The sequence below is a fragment of the Acanthochromis polyacanthus genome, chromosome 11, assembly GCF_021347895.1.
Source record: "Acanthochromis polyacanthus isolate Apoly-LR-REF ecotype Palm Island chromosome 11, KAUST_Apoly_ChrSc, whole genome shotgun sequence".
Lineage (NCBI taxonomy): Eukaryota > Metazoa > Chordata > Actinopteri > Pomacentridae > Acanthochromis > Acanthochromis polyacanthus.
Window position 1 is genome coordinate 9269642 of NC_067123.1, and position 22954 is coordinate 9292595.

Genomic DNA, 22954 nt, shown 5'->3' on the forward strand with positions numbered 1-22954 from the left:
CCCTATAGCCCTAAAACTCACCTCCAAAGTTAAGGAAACTATGGGAAAGTTCAGAAAATATTAGCTGATGTGATTTGAATTAGGAAGTAGCTGGAAATATTTTACCAACCTCAGTGTGGAAATAAATCTTAGCTTGAATGTGGCAAATAACCTGCTTGGATTTAATTTTTTATAAATGGTGGTTTAATTATCTCAGTATTCAGACGCTGCAGTGACAATAATGCTGTTCATCACTAATAAAGTAACAGTGCAAAACAGCTGCAAACGCACCAAATTAACCTTTTCTGGCCCAACATCTCAACTCATACTGTCACCACAGAGAGCTAACCAGGAACATTCATATAGAAGAGTACATGAAGCCGGATCTGCTGTATGTGAGTGGAGCGATTTGTGAGTTCATGAAGCAGCTGAGGATAGTCTGTTGAAAAAACTTACACTGAGTAAAAACTCCCCTGCACTCTTTGCAGAACAGACACAGATTTCTTTCACATGTTAAAAAAATGTATTTAACATAAAGTTCAAGAACAATGAAAAAATGCAAATGAGCACCACGAAGGCTTTATTTAACAAAATGTATTTATTTTATTTCAATATCAAAAATGAAAAAGAAAACAAAAATAATTCACAGTGAATGATGGATCACTCCTCTGCATAAAATAGATTGTAGCGAAGACGACTACATTCCAAGTCTTTGTTTTAGCAACTCTGAAAAGAGCTTTTACCCCAAAATATCATTTCACCTGGGAGGTAAAATTTAAGAAAAAAAATGGAATTCAGAAAGGAATAGCAGAAAACTGAGATTTTTTTTTTTAATCAGGGTAACAGATAGAAAACACCCATCACCACTGCAGTGCTCTGTTACACACTTCTATTTTAAGGAAGGACTCCGTACTAACCAGCCACAAAACACCTCATCATCGAATGCTGGAGATATTCAGTGCAACGCTGTCTGACGTGGAATAAAACTATGACCAGAAATAAAGAAAAACTTCATCTTAAATATAACAAGGAAGGAGAATTTTGAATTCTGACGGCTACATTGTTTGAAAAGCTGCACCGACACCGAAAAATATTAGTGTCAGAATGAAGCTGAATTAGCTTCTTTTATTATTCTGTAAATCACAGGACTTTTCAGATAATGTTTTTATCTGGGCTGGGCAGAAGGGCAGGTAGGATTTATCAGAGTTAACGCTTTTTCAGACGTGTTGAAGGAGATGTTTAGCTTCACTTCGTTGGCTGCTTGTTGTGAGGAAACATGTCCGTGCTTTAAAAGATAAAGCTGGTCTGTATTATTCTCAATGACAACCAAAAAATGTTCGTCTGTACTTCCTGTGTGTTCCTCTGTTTTCAGCCCTGAGCCCAATGAGGACTTCCACTGTTCCTGACAACAGCTGCTGCTGTGGTTTCTAGCAGACATTACTCAGAACAGAGCAAACATTACATTTGTTTTGTGACTGTTTTCAGAAGCAGATTAATTTGCATTTCGTGGAGTTTGTAGCTGCAGTGTGTCCAAGACCAGAAGGAAACATGTTTGTCAGCTCCAAAGCGTGGCTCACTGATGTTTTTAATGGTTCTCTGACAACAGCTGACCTCAACAGAAGACATCTGATGGGGAGAAAATGACTGAATTCCAGTGAGCTTTTTGGTCTACCGGCTCATTGCAAACTAATTAATGCCATTAGTCCAACCTGCTAGGAGAATTCAAAGGTCACGAGGAAGAAGATCAAGCATCACTTGTTGGTTCATTGACAGCTTTGGTCTTTTCGTTGGGTTTGTTGTCAAGGAGAAAAATCTAAACTACTGCTGGCCTTATCCTTCAAACATCTGCACCTAAAGCTCTCAGAAAACGGTTCGCTGAGGCTGCAGCAGCCACACAAACTAACCTACTTAACTTACATCTTAAACAGAAGAAAAGTTTGGAGAGGAAACATAAAAGGAAACATTTTAAATCATCAATGTTTTCCCATTATCGCTGCTGAAGTCCAGACATCTCGCTAACAAAGCACCGCACAGCTCACTCACTCATAACATCATAAATAAAACAGCAGATAAAACATCGTCACCTCAAAATTGTGTTTCAGGCTATTCCTTCCCTGCCCTTTGTGGGGGAAAAAACCCAACTAAATTGAAATATTAAAATGTAAACAGACTGGCAGAGCTAACGGAGCCTTCGCCAGTCGAGTTCCCATGAAACAAAAGCTCTCTGTGCTCCACTGCTCAGGTCTAACTGTCAGGCACTGATTTTGACCTAAAACACACGACGAGAGTTCAGGGTTCAAAAAGAAAAAGGACAAAGTATTTTAGGCAAAAAACTCATTTTCGTGCTTCTACCAGCTGGAGGTGAGAAGCGCTAACAGATTGTGCCTCAGTGGAGTCTCACTGCACCATAGAGTTGAATGACGGCTGCGGTCAACGTCAGCCGACTGTTTCCCTGCATGGAGATAAATGCAAACTGGATTCTGTGATTCACACAGCAGAGGCAAGACAAGAACAGAAACAGCTTCCTGTTTGAGCTGGCTTTCCAAAAACTGTCAGGTTATTATTTTATAGAAGTCCGTTATAAAGCAGCTGTCCGGTGATCATTCAGTGTTTTTTTAATTAAGTGAACAAAGCTATGAACTTCACAGCTTCCTGGTTTTCCACAGCTGTGAACATTTCGTCAGAACTTGAAGGGGCAGTGTAAGCAGAAAAACATTCAGCTTTGTCCTCCACACACGAGCCAGTAGACAAGGGTGCTCTTTGGAAATGCGTGCTTGTGGGAGAATCCAGAGGTGAAAGGTCACTCTGAGTCTGACAGGACGATGATCTCATCAGGGTCACACTGGGTCGCAACGTTGACCTGGAAACAAACAGCAGCACGGTTACAAAACCAACCGGGATCCATCAGTTATTTGTACACCGCTTAATCCTCTGTAAGGTCGCAGGGGATGGAGTCTATCCCAGCTGACTAAGGGTGAAGACAGTAACACCCTGGACAGATCACCAGTTTATCACAGGGCTACATATACAGACAAACAATCATATTCACACTTAAACTACTGTTCAAAAGTTTGGGGTCACCCAGACAATTTCATGCTGTTTTCACACTTTTATTCATGTGCTAACATAACTGCGCAAGGGTTTTCTAATCATTGATTAAGCTTGCAGCACCATTAGCTAACACAATGTAGCATTAGAACACAGGAGTGATGGTTGCTGGAAATGTTCCTCTGTACCCCTATGGAGATATTCAGTAAAAATCAGTCATTTCCAGCTAAAATACTGTATTTTCTGCACAATAAGGCGCACTTAAAAGCCTTTAATTTTCTCAAAAATCGATGGTGTGCCTTTTAACCCGGTGCGTCTTATGTGTGCACTGAGTTCCAAAATCTGACTGTCGGACCATTTCCCGTCGACATAGGGACGTAATACGTACACTACACACACTGGCAGCGATAAACCTATTAGCGAAAATTACATAAAGCTACATACAGTACTGACTACTGTCTGAGCTTTCGCGAAAGCCGGCATCATTGCTGAACAGCCACCCAGCAACGAGACTGACTCCGACAATGACGAGAGGGAACCCGGCATGTTTGATGTTGAAATTGCCCAGCTGTTCAATTCAGATACAGAAGAAGAGGACTTTGATGGATTTGTGACAAAAGATTGATCAAAAAATAATGTGTGTATTTTTAAATACGTAGTAGAATAAAGTTCAACCAAACTCACTGTTTTGCTTCCGTTTCCTTGTTTTAGCATGCGCCCAATAATACGGTGCACCTTATATTTGGCTTAAGTACAGAAATAAACCCGTAATCGAGACTGCGCCTTACAATCCGATGCGCCTTATGGTGCGGAAAATATGGTAGTCATTTACCACATTAACAATGTCTAAACTGGATTTCTGATTAATTTGATGTTATCTTTATTAAAAAAAAATGCTTTTCTTTCAAAAATAAGGACATTTCTAAGTGACTCAAACTTTTGAATGGTAGCGTACGTACAACATAGAGTCATTAATTAACCTCAGCATGTTTTTGGACTGTGGGAGGAAGCTGAAGAACCCACAGAAAACCCACACATGCACAGGGAGAACATGCAAACTCCATGCAGAAAGATCCCAGGCACAGGTTGGGACGTGAACTGAGGATCTTCTAGCTGTGAGGCGGCAGTGCTAACCACCGATCCATCGTGCAGCCCACCAATCAGGATTCATTGCCATTTTTAAATTTATTCTAAAAGTTTAACAGGTGCAAAAAAATCTGTGAGGTTTAGTATTTTCTATTTTATATTTCTGGAATAAATTTCTGAGCTGTCTTTGTCATTTAACTGGGGTAGAGGAGGAGGACCTGGTGCAGAAAACATCATTTTGGCATCAACAGGAACACCAGATGTGACTTTGTTTTGGTGAAAATCAATGCTTGAGAAATTCTAAACTTGTCTACTTGAGAAAAATCACAATCTAATGCTGTCTATGTGACCTGTATGAGGGCCAAACCTGCTGCTGCATTAGTGCTGCTGATGAGCTGCTGCCAGTGTCTAAAGAATGTAGAAGAACCAGAAATGTAGGCGACTCCTGTCCATGCTTGTGTCACTGTTGGTCCTGGTGGTTTTGTCGTTGTCATGAAAAGACAGAAGTCACAGTGGACTGTAGGGAAATGAAACTGAGTCCTGTCGGTTAACTACAACACCTCACTGTGACTTTTTTTTGTTTGACTTTTAAAAAAATAATAAAAATTAAATAGGTTACGGTAAAAGTCTTGGTGAATCTCCAGTCTTGGTTGTTTTTTAATAAACTGACTGTAGTGGATTCACAACAGCTCAGTCATTAAAGCTACTGTGTTACATGTTTTTTATCATACACTGTCTGCTCCTTGTCTTATAAATGGAACAGAGGACAAACAGGAATAACAGTTCATTTGTTTGAGTTTCTTAAATATAAAAAAAATCGAGATCAAGCCTCAACATTGTATCGGTTTGTTTCTATCTGAAGTCATTATAAAGTCATGATCTAAACATCTAAACTCCAAGCCTTGTATGTACGATCCTCACTGTGATCAGTAACTTACATCCTGAGCTCTCCTTTAACAGCTATTCTTCACTGACCTTGTTTTTCTTGGGAGGCGGCGTCGACTGGGAGCTGCTGACCAGGTCCAGGGTTGGAGTTTCAGCTCTGGTGGACTCGGCCTGCTGCAGAGGACTGCTGCTGAACACAGCCATGTCCAGAGGAGTATCGCCCTCACTGTGGATGGAGGACGCAGGGATGGAGGAGGAGTCATCAGGGAGAGAATAAAGAAATTAAAGCAAATCAACAAAAACACGGGGAATGTAACAAATGCACCAATAACTTTCCTATTAAAGTAATCTAGCCATTTATTGTGAAAAATTCAAATTTTAAAGGGCAACAAATAACAGTGTTAACCCTCTGAACCTGAAAACCTGCAGTGAGATTCAAAGGTGGGGCACATATTACATAAAAAATCTGAGAAATTCTGTCATTATCAGAATCAGAAACTGAGAAAACAAGAGAGAAGTGTTAGCTTTTAACTTTCTAACTGTCGTTGAACTACACATCTATGACGTGCTGCTCTGCTGGAAAATGATCCAAACCAAAGTTAAAACCTTCAGATTTTGAAAACACTGTTTGCTCTGAACCAAACAAAGAAAATTATCACTCTGTGCTCTTCATTGTGAAGCTTATTACTGGTTCAGCTGCCACCAACAGTCCAATGACAAAATTAAAGACATTTGGAGCTGAACTGCAGACAGTGTTCATACAGAGCAGAGAGGAGACACGCATGGGAACAAATTAAGAGCCCAAAAGTTAACCGTTTCCTCCAACCAGACTCCAGCACTCCTCGATGCAAATGTGTCTCCATCAGTGCCTCAGCTGACCAACAGTCACATGACAAGAATTAAGGAAACTTGCAGCTGAAATGAAGGCTGTAAAATATCTATAGCATGTAGAGACGCATGTTTTGTGCTGAGGAAAATGTTCATGATCATTTCCAGATATTTAGAATTGTTTGTCAAATAAATAATCAAAGAACTTACTGTCCTTGTTCTTTTTTTAAAAGTGATTTATGACATTACAAGTGTGACATTTTTAAGTTCTCGCCCTTTCTAGCCATTGTCATGCTGTTTCCACTGAGGTGCACGACTTTATTTTGAGGCCACACTGAGTAAAAATGTGACAGCAGCAGGAAATGTCTAGAAAACTGATTGGAGTTCTGTGGATCAAAGACATTTCAAATAGCTCGATGGTGGAATTTACAATTTGCTTTTGCCATTTCTTGACTTTGAAGTTCAGAATTAATGAGGGCAGAATCGAATAAAAAGAGCTGAAAAGAACAAACATTCTAGTTATTTGAGTGTTTTTCTCCTGTGAATAAACAGTGTTCTGGCTGGTTGCTGTTCAGACAGAATGCTTTCGGTGATTTTCAACTAAATAAAAATAAACTGAAGTGGCTTCACTGGCAGACAGCATTAATCTAAAGTTTAAGTCATTTCCATGGAAGTCTGAGCCTGAATTCAAGCCTCACACACCAGACTTCCTTCATGTAATTTGGTTGTTTTATTCAAATGTAGGCAAAAGCCTGAATTCATTCAAATTATGTTTCCAAAAGCTTGAGCTCATCTTGTTTAAAAGCTCAACATTTACTCCTCATCAAGAAACAAGCCCCTCAACTTACTGATTGTGTAAAAGCAGCATGAAATCCTGTTTCCTCATTTCCTCCGTTCTCCTGTCAGCGCTGCTCATACTTCATCTATTATGAGACAATGCTACACATTTTGAAAGTCTCTATAAAACTATATGAGCTCCAGCTTTCTGTTTTCTGTCAAACCTATGAAATGAAAAATATTTCAAGCAGATTTTCATCAAGAAAAAGCTGCAAAAATCCACCAATCTATACATTTGTAAAGTGTACTGCAGCATATTCAGACCCACTTTCAGAAATACTGTGGTGGAAAAAAGGTTTTGGATACAATTAAAATTTGACACAATCTCAAATATTAACATGAAATATTTGTGGATAAGATTTTTTTGTGTTTCAAAAGGTGTGGCTGCATTAGACAGACACAAACAAAAATAAATGATTTTTTTATTGTTTACAACACTCAAGTTTTCTTACTTTAATAAAACTGATCAACTTTATGTTTTTACTGGCTTTTTTAGGATTTGTTTAGTATTACGGCTGTGATTGTACTAAACTGTACTTGAAGACTCCAACATTTCACAAACGTATGGGGCGTCTGAAAACTTTTTCCACTAAGTCCTCATTAGTGTTACTATTAATCTCCCAGTATCTAACACATAAACAGTATGTGATATTTTCTCCATATCCTGCAGTCAGAATCCATCACTAATCGGCCTTACCTGTCATGGATGATTATGTGCTTAGAATTATCGCCGTTCCCTGATGTGATCTCCTCCCTCTTCCTCTTCCGGCTCCTTGTAATTCTGGGGCTCGGCGGTGGCGATCCGCCGTTGGTGTCACAGTTTTCTACAGCTACTGGTGACGGTGGTAAAGGCTTCCCATTGGTTGCTGTCGAGACGTCTTTTGGGTCCTCAGAGACTTTGCTGGTGCTCACCAGCGTGCCCAAAACATGATCGGAGGAATCCACCGGCTCCTGTAACGCTGTGAGGTCCCCATTAGACAGGAAGGGCCTCTGCTTGTCAGTTACTGTGGGCTCTGATTGGCTGGGACTGTCTCTGGAGGACGGGATGTCAGACAGTGGAGAGGCTTGGGACTTGGATTCATCAGAAACAGGACTGAGTCCACTTGTGACCGGCTCTTCCTCGCCTGCAGAAATGCTTCCCGTCTGGTCATCGGTCTGATCCTCCTTGTTGGCGTTCTCACGCGCTCCCTCTGCCTCCACGCTGTTGTCTTCCTCATCATCATCTACAGAAAGAAGTGAATTCATTTACTTCAATCTTTTCTAGTCTGAATCACCAGATGTAAGCTGCAGCTGTAAGTCTGTCTCTGGCTGAGTGCTTCAAGCATTAGCTACCTGCAGAAACAACAATCACTATCTCTAGGCTGCAAACACTGAAAAGTTCACATTTTGCCAGGGATTTGGATCACAGATTAATGTAACCCTGTAAGTTTTCTTTTCTGTGACTCAGACATTTGAATGACAGTTTGCTACCCTGCAAGAAATGTTTCACCAAAATAACACCTCAGTCACTATTTTGAGAGGACACCATTGCTGCACCTGTGGCTCAGAGCTGACCAGGACGACTGATTTAAAGAAGTAAAAACAGGTCAGAGGAATGTTTCCCCTGAAGCAGGATGATAATGAGATGAGACAATGAGACCATTTTGTGCTGCAGCATGGTATGGCTGCACATGGTCACAATAAGATTCTGATTTTTGGAATCTCGATTTGAGTAAGAACCCTCTGCCACTTCTAATTTATTCTTGAGTGAGTGAAAATGAAAAAGGACCTCTATGCTTTTCTTACAAATGTCTTGCACTTTACCCCAAACCAGTTCTGTTCTCTTCAGAGCTTCAGAGGAAAGTCCCACAGAAACAGGGAGGTTAATGCATGACGTCATTTCAGATTGACAGAGCTGGGCCGTTCAGCTAAAGAGCTGCTGATACTTTCTTCTTTTCACCAACATATCAGCATTTACTGAGAGATTTCTGAGCTGTAACCTCATAACAAAGGCTCACAGTGACAGCAAAACTATCAAACCTGCCTGAATCAACATCTGTGCTCTAACCTGCTCCGTCCTGCTGACTGCTGGCCTGGATCTCCTCCTCTATGTCTGGGTCTGATGATTCATCTTCGTCTTCATCATCATCATCCTCCTCTTCTTCTTCTTCTTCCACTCCATTCTCCTCTTTAGTTTCCGGCTCCTTTCCTGATTTCTTCAATTACAAAAATCAAGCACAATAGAAAAATAGAAGTTATATTGAAGTCCTATAATTTAAAATAAAATCAGGCAAAATTTTCTGCATGAAGTGAAACTAAATTTGTTTTCCTCAACGGCAAATTGATATTTAAAAGGCTCTGCTCATAGAAAACAGCTCATGCAGATAAAATGATATGACCTCAACATGAGTAAATCTGACATTAGAACGCTTTATTTCACTATTTTATTGTCACACACTTTCTGAATTGCTGCAGCGTTGTACCTGCCAGAGGCTTCTATGTGCAGCCGCTTAGCTACACTGGTAAATCATAGGGTATTGACAAACAGATGTGTAGCAAGTGAGACATTTTGTGTTCAACTTTATTGATATTTTACCTCCAGGAGATGTTAAAAATTCAAGAGAAGAAGAATCTCTTTTGAATGCTTCTTTCAATCTTTTGAACATGGAAGCGACCTTTACCTCTTTGTCTTTCTCCAGTCGTTTGCTCCTTTCTTGCTCCTCGGCGTCCTCTTGTTTGACAGCGTACTTGGTGATGACCTCCTCCAGGCGGGATAAGGCCATCTCTCTGTTGGACCGCAGCTTCTGTTGCAGTGAAGGGTTGGACAGAGCCGGGTCACTGGCTGTAGAGGGAAGCGAAGGACAAAAGGAGAGACAAGAGAAAGTGTGGGAACAATGAGGGTGAATGAAGGCATAGCTGATGGAGTAAGAACACAAAGAAAAAGCAAAATGCAAAAACAGCAAAAAAAACGAATGACTGTTGTGCCAAATATTCAGGGATGGGATCAGCAAGTTCTGATTCCAGCGGAAAGTTGTTGACGGGGGACGGGGGAATATGCGTGCGGCGGCGGCGCAGCGACTTCCAATCACTGGGCCGTTTACAATCGTTGTTAACAAGCTATCGTTAACGTCGTTACCATCTCGCGGGAGTATCAGCGACAATAAAATGTTCAAACTTGAAATGAAATCGGCGGATCCGCGGACAATTCCCATCCCTGGACTCTACACTTCATGGTGATTCGATTACAGTACTGTACATGACTGCTCTCACTGAGTGGCAGCTAGCATTCAGCACGGTGGATTTTAGCAGCCGTTCGATATTACGACTCGCCGACCATAAACATACCTCACCCCCCAAAAAAATTTTCTCCTCGAATTTAGACGATTCACAAGAATGACCCTGGCAATGATAAAATCCGCGGAATTCCGCGGATCCGCGGAAAATTCTCATCCCTGATTATTTTCTCAGTGTCATGCGGGAAGATGGAAATGATTAAGAGTTAAATAAGGTGTGGATGAAGGCAGAGAGAGAAAGAAAACAAAATAAATCAGAATTTTCTCTGATCAATGGTGCCTTCTGGAAACTTTTATCAAATTAAGAGACACGGTAGAGCTTAAGCCTATAAATACTTTACTCATTCACAAAGTACTACCTCACAACGTTCAGAATTTGTTAAAAAAGGGACAGAAAATGACTCTGGAACGTGTAAGAGCTGTACTGAGAAACTGAAAAGCACACTTTAGGTTTGAAAATAATTTCAGAAACAAATATGAAAATAATTCATTTCTCATACTACTAATTTTAAGCAAATCAGGCTTTTTTTTTAGACTTTTTGCCTTTATTACATAGGAAAGTGGAGCGTGAGAGACAAGAAACATGGGGAATGACATGCAGTAAATGACCATGGGTTGGACTAGAACCCATGACCGCTGCGTCAGGGACTACAGCCCCTGTTTATGTGTCGCCTTCTCAGCCAGCCAAGCTATCTGGGCACCCCGAAATCAGGCATTTTAGGGTAGATAGAAACCTTCAGTAGAAACTGCATTGAGGAAAGCGTAGCCCACCACATGAGCCAGTAGAGTTTCTTTCCCGTCCAAAGTCTTACCAGCCTTGTATTTGTCAGTGAGGTGTGAGCCGAAGTTGTACGCCAGGTCCAGTTGCCGTCGCTCCTGCATGCGGCTCCCGGTTTCTCTGAAGGCCTCCTGGGCGATCTGAGTCAACTGTTTTCTGCTTAAGCACAGATTGTGGCGCTCGTTGGCACGCAACACCTGCTGGAGGATGTCTTGGTAGTCTGGAGGGTTGGTCTGTGCCTCTGGTCTGTTGATGAAACGCTCGATCTGACAGGAGGGAGGACGGGTACGGAATCAGAGGCCTAACTCACCAACATAAAAAAGCAGTTCTAACAAATGGAAGAGCTTCACGAAAAACAGTCTATATCCCAGCACAGGGTTATATCTTCGATTAATTGTCTGAAATACTTTTACACTTTGGCATTTTGTGTTTTTTCACTGTGCTCCAAATGGTTTTGAAAACCTTCAAAAGAAATAATTTCCAGCAACATCAAGTCCTGCTGATAGTCATAATAGTGAGTTCTGCAACTGTAGATTTACTGACATGTTTTTACACTCTAAATATCGTATTAGCATACTGTGATCTGTTTGAAACCGTCAGACCTGCACACAGCCGAGGTCAAGATTTGAAGCAAATTCCAGGTAAAATAAGTTTTACACAGCTCGTTGTTGTTGAAAATCCCTTCTAAAAACATTTAAAGCCACAACAGGCAGCTCACCTTCTTGTTGATCTCAGGATAACGAGTGCTCCTGTAGGTGATTCTCTGCTCAATGACTCGGCCTGTTAGCGTGTTGCAGCCCTTTAGTTCACACAGCTTTTCATAGATTTTCATCATCTGAAAAAGAAAAAAGAAGAAGAACAGGGGCAGAAGTCAGACTAGCTGTCACACAGTCTGTTAGAATACTTTCTTTTTTCCATCTTTAATCGGTAACTGCAGCCCTATTTATAACCAGTGGAGAATCAAACTCTGCCCTCACTTTGCGTTTAAGCTTGTGCTCCTGAATGTATAAAGAATCTTCTGCTGCCAGGTCGTCTATGCTCAGCTCAGCCTGCTGCAGACGGTAGATCTCATCGTTGTACACCTTCAGCAGGTTCTCCAGGTACGCTATCTAGAAGACATTAAGAAAAGACAGAAAGGTTAAGGGCAGCTGTCCTACAGAGACTTCTGAGCCTAAGTTTCAAGAGGCATATAAGCCTTATTGTGCGTATATTTACACAAGTTATATCTGAGGGATACAAGAACAAAACAACAACTTTCTACATCTTCTATATTCACTGATTACACCTCTATTTCCCATTTAATTAATGTATATTTACTGACAACCCTTATGTATGTTCATTTATCTGTTTTACTCTCTAATATGAGTTTTACAAAAAGCACTTCATAAAACACTGAAGCAACTTTTTAAAAGTGCCGTACACGAAAAACTATTAATGACAAGAATCCCCATGAGAACTATTTAAAGTTTACTGTCAGCAAAAAGTGATATTTGTCACGTCTAATCCACACTAACCTGTTTCCTGGATGCTCTCTTTGCTTTTTTCTCTTCTTCTTGATCCTGTCTATTGTCCTCTTGCAGCCCTGAGGTGGAAGGTTGTTCTTCTTCTGCTGCCACTTCCTGCCCTTTTGCCTTTTCACCCATCTTACCTTTCGTCTTGTCTTTACTTTTGGCCATAAGAGAGGTAGGCTGCAGAGTACTTGATGCTGAGGTAGAGGGACTAGGCTCAACCTTGGTGAGGGTCTGCCTCTTCTTGGTGGCATGCTGCCTGAGCACAGTGCACAGTTCATTGATGTATACGAATGTTTTAGAGAGGTTGGCCTGAGCGCGAGTCAAACATCGGCCCAGCGTGTTCCTGAACTCCACAGACGACAGATAGTCTGGGCAGGCCTTGGCATGCTTGGTTTGGAGAAACGTCAAGACCTCAGGGCAGTCCTTCGTTGGACCTGAGCAGTGTTCAACAAACTGGACAGAAGGAAAAGAAGAACAACAGAAAAGATGAGACCCGGCTGAGAAAAAGCATGACTGATAAATATTCTATAATATATTATTGTTATTATAATTATTATCTTTACTGTACATATGGTTAGTGCTGCTCTGAAAGATTTTTGCAGGTGTAACACTGGAAATTTCCCCTGACCTGGGGAGTAATGAAGGATTATCTTATCTTAAATCATCAGCACAGAGGGAAACTGGTAAGGAGCCTGAGGAAGGATGAGAGAGGTAGAACAAACCACAAGGACACATATCCCACCTATTATGTGATTTTAGCATTTTACATTCGATTTCAACATACGGCAAGTACAGTTTTGCTGGTCTAACAACTACTGTCCAAAGTTAGAATGGTCCTTTGTACATCTACAGAAACTTTGGGGGATAGAAACTGTGTTTAAAGATTGCTCTAAGTCTGCTTCAAAAATGGGATGTGTCATTAACTTCCACTTAACATAGTATCACTAGAGTAGAATATTAACAGCATCAAATCAAATGCTAATACACTTTGGATTGTGTATTCATCTAGACAGCTTAAAGCAGCGTAAGCTCACCTCAGTGAACAACTTGTGATTCTCCGCCTGCAGAACATGAGCATCCTTCTTCGCTGAGGCAAAAGGTGACTGGGTAATGTGTGTGGGCACCGGTTGCAAAGCTTTGAGAGGCGACACCTTTTTGGTGTGACGACCAGAAGATGAGGTGGAGGCAGGACAGGAGGGTTGAGGACTCTCTTCATCTTCATCATCATCATCATTAAGGATGATGATCTTATCTGCCAAAGAGGCTGGAGCCACCGCCATCCAAAATGTTGTTTGTGTCCGCTTTCAGGAAAGACAAATAGACAGATTTATCAGAGAAACTGAAAGTACAAGATGTCATACAATCTATCTCCTGTTGCCTGATGAGAGCACATGATGGCAAGCTTGAGGGTACTGAGGTGGAGCTATAGTTCTGATTATTTAAATCCACAGGAAGTTCGACGGACGTAAACAATGACATAATGCCTTCTGTGGCTGCAAAATGAAAATAAAATGTAATACTTTCATTTCATAAATGATGTTTGGCCGAAATTTACAGGACTTTGAACTGACTGTAGACTAGAAATCATCTGACAAAAACTTGAAGAACCAGCAACAAAAATGTGTCTCGAGTATTTCTACATTTCATACATACAATTTATCCAGAAATAATGTTATTTACAATGCAGTTTCCAAATACAAACAAGGATATTAGACATATCAGACAAACACATACAGCCTAAACATCAGAAACAATACCGTAATATTGTCTAAGATCATAACTGCCATGCCTGAGAACATTATAAAACACAAACGTTTCTTTGGTCACAATTATTCAGTTACAAACGTTACGAATTTCACAAACACACACCTTTGCTATCACCATGGATATGTAGTTCCGTGTATTTGCATGTTAAGAATGTTTTACCAGATACAATCAGGTGGAAACTTACATAAACAGCACGTTTTTGGCAGACGATGGCTTTTTGGCACAACAATTCAATCTTATGGGGTTTGAAAGAAATGTAAACTCCCCAGCTTACGTTGTTTTGGAAACAACATTTTCATGAATTGTCCACCATTAACCAGTTGACAGAGTAGTCATCAATTATGAAAACAAGCGTAGAGGCAAAACTAGTGTTCTACAGAAACCCACACACACAGAGTAACATCGTGTTCTAGTAAATTTTATGCTTCGTGAACACATAGATATTACGCTAACTGTAACATAAGAAATCAAGCAAAGAGACAGACCCAATTCCGTATAGTTGAACTGTTAGTGAAACTAAACAATGATCATAGCTTGATGACATCGTACATTACATCCAATGTTAAAAATGAAACATTTGAACACAATATGATACACTCACATGTACCGACCTCTTGTTTATGAGCTGCTTATCTTGACAATAAAGCAAGAAGACGATCCACCGCGGTGTAAGATAAGAATTCTCTGTAAGTTAGCAACATTAGCATTAGCTAACTAGTTAGCATTGTGACTTTTCTAAGTAAGAAAAACAATAAATCAAAAGACAAGCCCGCATTCTGTTTTTACTACGCGGCCAACCAGGCAAATAAATCCTAGAAAGTATGTAAGATCTTGTTTTTAACCCCACAGACGGTCTGTTTACTAAAACAACGTTCGTCGGTTTAGCTACGTTGTAGACGAGCTACTAAATGTACCCGCTAAAGTCCGTCTAGCATCATTGTTTCTGATTGGTCGAAAAATGCGTCATGATCAGTAACGTTGTTGACCATTGGTCGACTTGCTACTGACGAGTTTTGCGAAGCATTTTAGACGTTTTTTTAAAGACTGGACTACATATGCAAATTGCATGAACCGATTCATTTAACGCCAGTTCCAGTTCACGTCTTAACAAAATAAGCAAAATAAATAAATAGATAAATAATAAAACGACAGCAGAAATAAATATGAGAAGGTACCTCGAAAGGAGATAATGTTATAAATTCCATCTAAATTTGTTCTAATCCTCTAATCCAGACAAAGTATAGGAATAAATGGAAGTAAACAATAAATAACAGGCCAATGGAGTAGGTGTGTCTGCAGAAGAGGACATAACTACGTTTCTATAACCCTTGTTTGTTTGTTTTTTTTAAATTAAGTCTTTCTGGTGGGATGACATGGCAACCACTTGTTTAGTCCAAAGGGAAGCTAGCTTTTCTAGCTCACAGACACTGGTAAAAAACACAAACAAAAACAAAAATTGTCAGTTACAAAATACTATTTGAATTAATTAAATGGGCAGAAAGTACTGTTTTGGGTGAACTGAAGCTTTAAAACCATAATTTGTTCATTATAAAGCGTTGCTCGAGGGGAACTAACCTTTTAAGCTGCCAGAACAGAAAATGCTCTTTAGGCACTAGGATAGAAAGTAGTGTTTTGTGTGGAATAAATCTTTAAAACTCTAAGTAATTGGACAGAAAATACAATTTCAGCGGAATAAACTTTTAAAATTATAAGCATATATAGGCCTAAGTATTATTATGTTTGTGATAAATAAAGGTCTTGAATCTTGAAAAAAAACTTGGACAGAAAGTACGATTTTGTGTGGAATAAACCTTTAAAACCATAAGTTGCATGTGTTAGCACTTCCTGTGCTCAGTAGATGATGCTGTGACAATAAAAGGGTCTTAGAAGCATGGTCCTACAACTGCACAACTACCGACAACTGCATATTGTATATGAAAGCGTGCAATGACAATAAAGGTTTCATTGATATTGGACCAGTGCCTGGGTCTGACTATGCTATACGTATCATTAAAATAATTTATATATTAATTCATATAATTATTTGTCAATCCCACATAAAGTGTATATAGTACTATTAATTAAACTCAAAAGCAAAGCTGTGTGTTCACTAAGGTTCACACTTTGTAATAAAAGCATGTTTTTACAGCTGTGATCACTTTGTTACAAGAGCCATTGGTCACTACTTTCATATCCAGCAGCCTAAGACAACTAATATAATGTGGTACAAGATTTATTTACAAAAAGGAAATGGAGGTAGCATGTTTCAACAAATGTTTTTATTCCACTTCAAATGCAGAATTCAGTTATTTCAGATGCAAGCGCTGAATATTCCCTGCTGCACAGTAATCTGCTCTGGTTGTACCATTTCCTTCACATGTTAAGTTTCATGCTGGCATTATTCAGAGCATTGAGCAATAAAGACGAACACACATGTAGCAACAACGTGAGAATGTATGTGTTGCACTTACATTAGATTATCAGTGTTTACAAAAATATGATTGAGCGTGTGGGTTTGGACATTTTAGTCGAATATAAATTTTAGCGTCCTCATTAAAACAACACATAAGAACTCAGCTCTGGTCCCTCAGAAAGTTAAAGTTTCTGGAATATAAACAGTGTTCAGCATTTTATCTCCAAATTGTAGCTGATACTTCATCATATTATATTTTCTTTTCAGTTTCTGGCTTTTTTCCAGTGTTTCTGACAACATATTGCAAGTAAACAGAGGGAGGCCAATATTGTAAAAAGCTAGATCACTTCAAAGAGAAAAAATAAAGAATTATTACAACACACATATTTACACAAAGCAGAAAACCTTTACAGGAAAAAAAATCTTAACTCCTGACAATAACATGTCTATTGCAAAATTTAAAAAGCCTGAAAACACAAGCTGACCCAGAATTTAGCTGACTTTAAGCTGACTCGGAATATTAGCTTCTGTGAAAAAAATGTAAAGTTTATTCAGATTTCCCACCATTTTAACTGTAAAAAAAGAGATATAATCATTTGCATAAACATCTGGTCAGCCACTCTACAAGTAATATCCAAGATTTGAAACAGGTTTAGTTGGTTGTTATCCCTCTGCCAGTCAGTTGTCTTCGTTCATCTTTACTTCTCTTTCTGTGAGGGAAGAAGGGCAAAGTTATTACAGAGAGGAAACACCACATAACAGCTTAAGTGTGATCAAATAGATAGTATGTAAAGATGTTCATAATTTGGTGTCTTAGTAGTCAGAAAAGTAAATGTACCTTATCTTGTTGACCAGTCTCATCTGAGCCTACACAGAGTGACATAAAAGAGAAAAGTCAGGCACAAAAATGAAAAAATGTAATCAGTTAATTAATATTTTACTTGAAAATGTATTTCAGTAAGAGTTCTGTTTATTATATTCAAATGGTGACAGTACTTTTTGCAACTTCAAATGATTAAATATCTGTAAAAGATGAAACAAATTAAGAATCATTGTTATCAGTGTCAGAAAAATAAATGTTTTTCTGTTTTTTGTTTCCCATTTGTGCTACCTGAGCTGCTGAAGGTCCATGAAGCAAACTTGATCAGCCCATAAAGCACTAGTGCCACACCGACCATCGCCATCGAGTCCTCAATGGAGGGAGTACTGAATCCTGAAAAGAATAAAAAATCAAGTATTAATTGATTTCTGTTTTATCAGACTTCTGGCATTTCTTTTTGGTCAACATTCAAACATAGGTTTCCATATTTCACCAGAGCCTTCACATCCAGCAGGTGTTTCTAAAATAATGTCATCACATTTAAAATTTAATTTGTAAAAAGACAGAATATGTGTAGGTTTTTATTGGCCAACACCATTAAATTGCAAAGTGTTCAATTTAGGGGCAATATGATCTGAAAGAAAGTGCCTAATTGCATATTACCATCAACCAGGTACAGCTAGAGACTTAATCAGTCAAAAATATCCAAAAATATTCCTAATTTAGGTGTAATACAAACCTAAAGGCCAATATTTATGGTTGCAGTACAGAGGATTTTTGCTTTGACTTATCATTATGAAGCAAATACTGACTGCACACTGTAACAGCTACAGAATAATGACAAGATCAGCGTTTAGCGTGTTGGTTCCCTGTAAGTGTCGTTTAAATTTTGCAGGTCTGTCTGCCAACAGGTACAAAATCTCACAAGAAAACGAAGGCTGGATTTATAGTTAAGACAAAAAATGAGTATCTGTGAAAACTCAAACTGGCAAAAAATAGGGGGCCTTGATGTCAGAGGAGGCGAAGAAGAACTTGGGAGGGTATAAAACTGATCAGTAAGTAACAAAACCTGCTGACTTATAAATATAGGCAGGTTTTCTTTGTCACTATCACAGCACTGACACTAGAGTTTCTATTTCAAATTGGGATTCTTATAGTTGCTTCTTTTTCGAACATAAGCCGCACTGATCGTGGCCTAAAATGAACCACAGTGCATCTTTTTCTCTTCTATTTTCTGAAGTGGTGTCGGTAAGTTTGTGTTCTGTGGTGTTTATAGTTGTGAGGCTCACTGAAAAATGGATTCTTTCTGTGCAACAGTGAGTAATGGTGACAAATTGCAACTTTAAGCTGCAGTGAGTCAGAATAACAATATCTGTTTTAGTATGACAGCATCAGTTCTATGACTGTGTGTCTCATCTGTAATTCATCTTTAATGTCATGTTTTATTTACTTATATTAATAGTTCTCTATCAGTATTTCTACTCATGAAAGAATCTGTGCAATGCCTCTTGTATTTGCAATACTGTTATTTAGACATCCAGAGGACTTTGGACAAACTGAACAAGTACTTGTGTATATTTTTTGTCTGTTCATATTTTTCCTCTAATATTGGTAAATGTTTGCACTATAGCCTTTGCTGCTATAATAATGCAGATTTCTCAAATTTTCATAGCCTAATCATGTTTAAAATGCAGTTTTTCTATCAGTGCCAAAAAGGTTTGATAAGTGCCTTCAACAAACAGCTGGAGTGCTTCACATTACCGATGACATTGAGGGTTGTACTGGCCCGTCGGGTGCCTCCTGGATGGACAGCCACACAGCTGATCTCCCCTCCTGTGCCCAGGTCCAGCTTAGACGTGTCCAGTTCCAGCCGGGTGCTCTGGCTGTAGGTGCCGTCCCAGGTCTGCCTGTGGCCCGTTACACTGCCTGATCCCAAGGGTCTGGACTTCCCATCAGCACCTTTAAACTCCCAGCTCAAATCCAGGGAGAGCGGGGCGAAGCCAGACGCTTCACACAAGATGTTCAAAGTCTGACCTGGAACAGCGAGAGGCAGAGGGGAGGGGTGGATGGACAGGGACGGAGGTTCTGGGTAGAAGAGCAACACGAGAGGAAAGACAAAAGAGAGTTATTAATGAAACTATTCCTCTAAATAAAATCTGGTTTGTTAAAAAGCTTATTACAGTTATGACAATTTTTTGAAAGAAGATACACAAGTAATGCATCTTACGTAGAATTTTTTTCCCTCACCTACAATCTCAAGGTCCACCGCCACCTGAGCCAGGAGGTACGGCAGATACACTGAGCAGATATACGTCCCAGAGTGATGTACTTTAGCCTCCTGCAGTATCAAGGATGCATTTCCTTTCTTGTGCAAACCGTCGAAGTCCAGCGTAGCTCCTTCCTCTTGAGTATCAGCCAGACGGTCTCTCTTGCCGTCGTAAGCCACAACAACTCGTCCGTTGCCTCTGAACTGGTATCGCCACTCCACAGCGAAACCAGACCCAGACAGAGGCGAGGAAGGGTCGGCCCAGAAACCGCAGTCCAGCAGCACAGGTTCCCCGAGTCTGGACTTAACTGAGAGTGTTTTACTGGTAACACTCAGGATCACTGAGGAGACAGAGATGTATGACTGAGATACAGCAAACCTTTCTGATTGTGAGTACTTTAATTGCAAACACTCTAAATGTGTTGAGTGACACTTGCGGCTGGCCTTCTCTGTCATAAATAATTACCATTGTGTTCTTTACTGCCTGTGGGTGCACGCGTGATAGTGGAAATGCCCAGCTGTTCATTGAGGCCCTGAAAGGCGGATGAAAACCACTCAGCATCCAGGTATATGGGGCTGAGGGCAGAGTCTGTGAGCGAGGCTACCCATGTGAGGCTGGAGGGCTGCGGCAGGAAGGGGTTGATCTCACACTGGGGCTTCTTGATGGAGCCTCTGGGAGGGTTGAGAGAGTGGTGGCACAGAGTGGCAGCCGGGTCTGAGAAAACAGGAGTCAGATTTGAAACAAAAGCATCTTCATGGTAGCAGAAGTTCTCAGATGCTCACTAGCTTCATCGTAATGTTCGGAAGGTGTAGAGATAAATATGTGACATCCTTAAGAAGAAAATGGAAATCACAGTATGTTTTTTTGTGTTTTTCAAAATAATATATTATAGAGGGCTTCTACAATATTCTAGAATAATTACTATTAAAAAAAATGCACATAGAGATGTTATGGTCAAAGATTCACTCTGTAAAAATGCAGAAAGAAAATGTAAAATCTGCACAGAATGCATAGTTTAGATTTGTACACCAGAAATTTCTGATTTATTCAGCAACAGTTACACAAACTGTCAATACAGTCTAACTATCAGGCAAAACGACGCATGGCTGTTGTTTTTTTTGTGGGAAGTCCATAATGAAAAAGCTAAAAATGTACAAGCTATATGAAATTAATTTTACCCTACTAAGGAAGACTATTCTTCAGCTAGCCTTACCTTTGCAGATGTCTTAGATTTAAAATAATAACAATAATAATAATCATAAATTTAACGCCCGCAAAAGAGCTGTTTAAGATCAGGTGAGAAGCATCTTCATGCATAATAATGACCTGAAAACAGCCCTTCTTTTTGTAAGTAGGATTGTATTTTAATTCAATTCAATTCAATTTTATTTATATAGCGTCAATTACAGTCAAATCGTCTCAAGACGCTTTACAGAACCCATATGCCTGACCCCCAGAGCAAGCCCAAAGGCGACAGTGGCAAGGAAAAACACCCTTTTAACAGGGAAGAAACCTTTTTACCATTTACTAAAACCCTCTAACTTTGTATACTGACAGTTTTTCCACACTGATTGTATACTCACTCACAACAACAACAACAACACAGTAAGAACATAGACCCACCCTGTTGTGTGTAAACACAAATCTCACACAAACAGAAAGCACAATGCACACAGAGGGTCATTTTGAACAAACCGGTAACAAAGTAGACTCTGTCGGGGTTGATGTCGGCTGGAGTTTTCTGGGACGCTGCATCGTGGCTCTGTGCGTCTGTTTGGATGTGAAGCAGGGATTTTTCCTGGGTCGTAGCTCCAGTCAAACCTCCTCCTCGACCCGCCTTCTCCTGCACAAACCAGCACTCCAACACTGGACAGCTGCTGGTCGAAGCTTCAACCAGCAGAACTAAGAAAAAACCAGCAATTAATTTAAAAAGCACTGGAAAACGTGAGTAAAACAGTAAGATTGCATTAGGTTCTGACATTACATCCCAGTGAAGCATTTTCCCAAAAATTTCCAAAGAATCTTTATTTTGCTCGTGTGTACAGTGTCCTTCCAGAGTCTAATACTGGATGAACTGACTTATGCTCTTCTAAAAAAGCAGCAGCAGAGGTTAATATGCTGGGAAAAGCAAAATATAGAGGCATTTATGATGCAGCATTCAGTGTAACATGTTACATAAAGCCCTGCAGGAGTTACATCTTGACAGTTAAATATAAAATATTTTTGCACTAGGAACAGTATTCTCTGATTTTTGCACTGCATTATCACTGTAGCAAATATCATTTTCTGCAATACTGTGTTTATATATTCTTTTCATATGTGTAAATACCTGGTTATACTTCTTTATCTTTATTTTATTTTTATGACTATTATTTTTTTCTCTTTGTCTTTCTATGATTATTTTATTATTCTCTTTCCTTGTTCCTAGGGTGACACCAATAGCTGAATCCAAATTCTTTGTATGCTGTTTACCGAGTCTGATTCTGATAAATGTTAAAACTGTGATTCTCTTTTTATGGTTCACTTTTCTCTTAACAGTTTCCATCTCTTTAAAAAAATTACTGATTGGGTAAAATATTTTTTCCTCAAAAAATCCTGCATATGCTACATATGCTTATTTCATTATCTTGGTCATCTCAATTGTTTTCTGTAAACTAAAATGAAGGTGAAACTGCTTGGTTGCAGTAACGGGTTTTCTCCACTAGATGACGCTTCGCACCAAACTCTGTTTAACTAAATGTCACTTTAAGGTCATCCGTGTTACAGACACATTTTTAAACGGTTCAAACGTCAAATAACAAGTGTTTACAGTATATCTGAACTTTATGGTAAATTCGGCATAGACGTAGCTCCCGGTAGACAGACATTACTACAATTTAACAGCCCGAAGTTAAAATGCTAAAGAACGAGCTCTGTTTTGGAAACTTAAACCTCGTATTTTGCTAGATTTGGAATTTAGTGAAATTATGTGCTATTCTTCTGTATATGCAAAAGCTCTCAGTTCATATTAACATCGATAACATTATATACACTGTATGCATTGCCGTCTATTACACCGGAGCAGCAGAGTGAATATTAGCATAACAAGCCTACCTTTGAAAACGCATGTGAGGGCCACCACGGACAGTTTATAAATTGTAGAAAAGTTCGTCATGACTGTTCGTGTCCGATTTGCTGTCAAGCTGCTCTCCTCTGCTGTTGTCGCTCGGACTAAAGACGGTTTACGTGACTGGTTTTCCCCTGCAAATCCGGGGCTCAGTTTGGTTTCACTTTCACATACAGTTGCTCAGGAATGAGACAAAATGAGGTCAAAAGAAAATATTTCACTATCAGACATCTGTCTGACACTTGTATCTGCAAAATAAAGGTGACTGCAGACTCCAAAGCCAACCTATTTTACCAGAACGTAAAAACACGCAGTTTGGAATAGTTTTCAGTGTACATGAGTTGTAGTAGTTCTCCA

General features: G+C 39.6%; 2 protein-coding genes across 3 annotated transcripts; both read right to left on the minus strand.

Annotated features, from left to right (window-relative positions):
• Positions 1-558: 558 nt before the first annotated feature.
• daxx (death-domain associated protein) lies at positions 559-14932 on the minus strand. Of its 2 annotated transcripts, none has more exons than XM_022222530.2 (11): positions 14603-14932; positions 13259-13525; positions 12228-12677; positions 11691-11822; positions 11432-11548; positions 10748-10979; positions 9324-9484; positions 8711-8858; positions 7361-7886; positions 5089-5224; positions 559-2839 (listed from the first exon to the last, which is right to left on the minus strand). In XM_022222530.2, exons 2-11 carry the CDS (start codon positions 13502-13504, stop codon positions 2780-2782), a joined length of 2208 nt encoding a protein of 735 aa, XP_022078222.2. In that variant the 5' UTR covers positions 13505-13525; positions 14603-14932; the 3' UTR covers positions 559-2779. The 2 variants fall into 2 exon arrangements, with proteins under 2 accessions (XP_022078222.2, XP_022078223.2); XM_022222531.2 differs by having other exon boundaries at positions 14593-14932.
• Positions 14933-16248: 1316 nt separating this feature from the next.
• On the minus strand, positions 16249-22954 carry tapbp.1 (TAP binding protein (tapasin), tandem duplicate 1). Its single transcript, XM_022222178.2, has 8 exons — positions 22585-22954; positions 21187-21393; positions 19957-20205; positions 19472-19831; positions 18986-19309; positions 17516-17617; positions 17243-17271; positions 16249-17114 (listed from the first exon to the last, which is right to left on the minus strand). Exons 1-8 carry the CDS (start codon positions 22643-22645, stop codon positions 17103-17105), a joined length of 1344 nt encoding a protein of 447 aa, XP_022077870.2. The 5' UTR covers positions 22646-22954; the 3' UTR covers positions 16249-17102.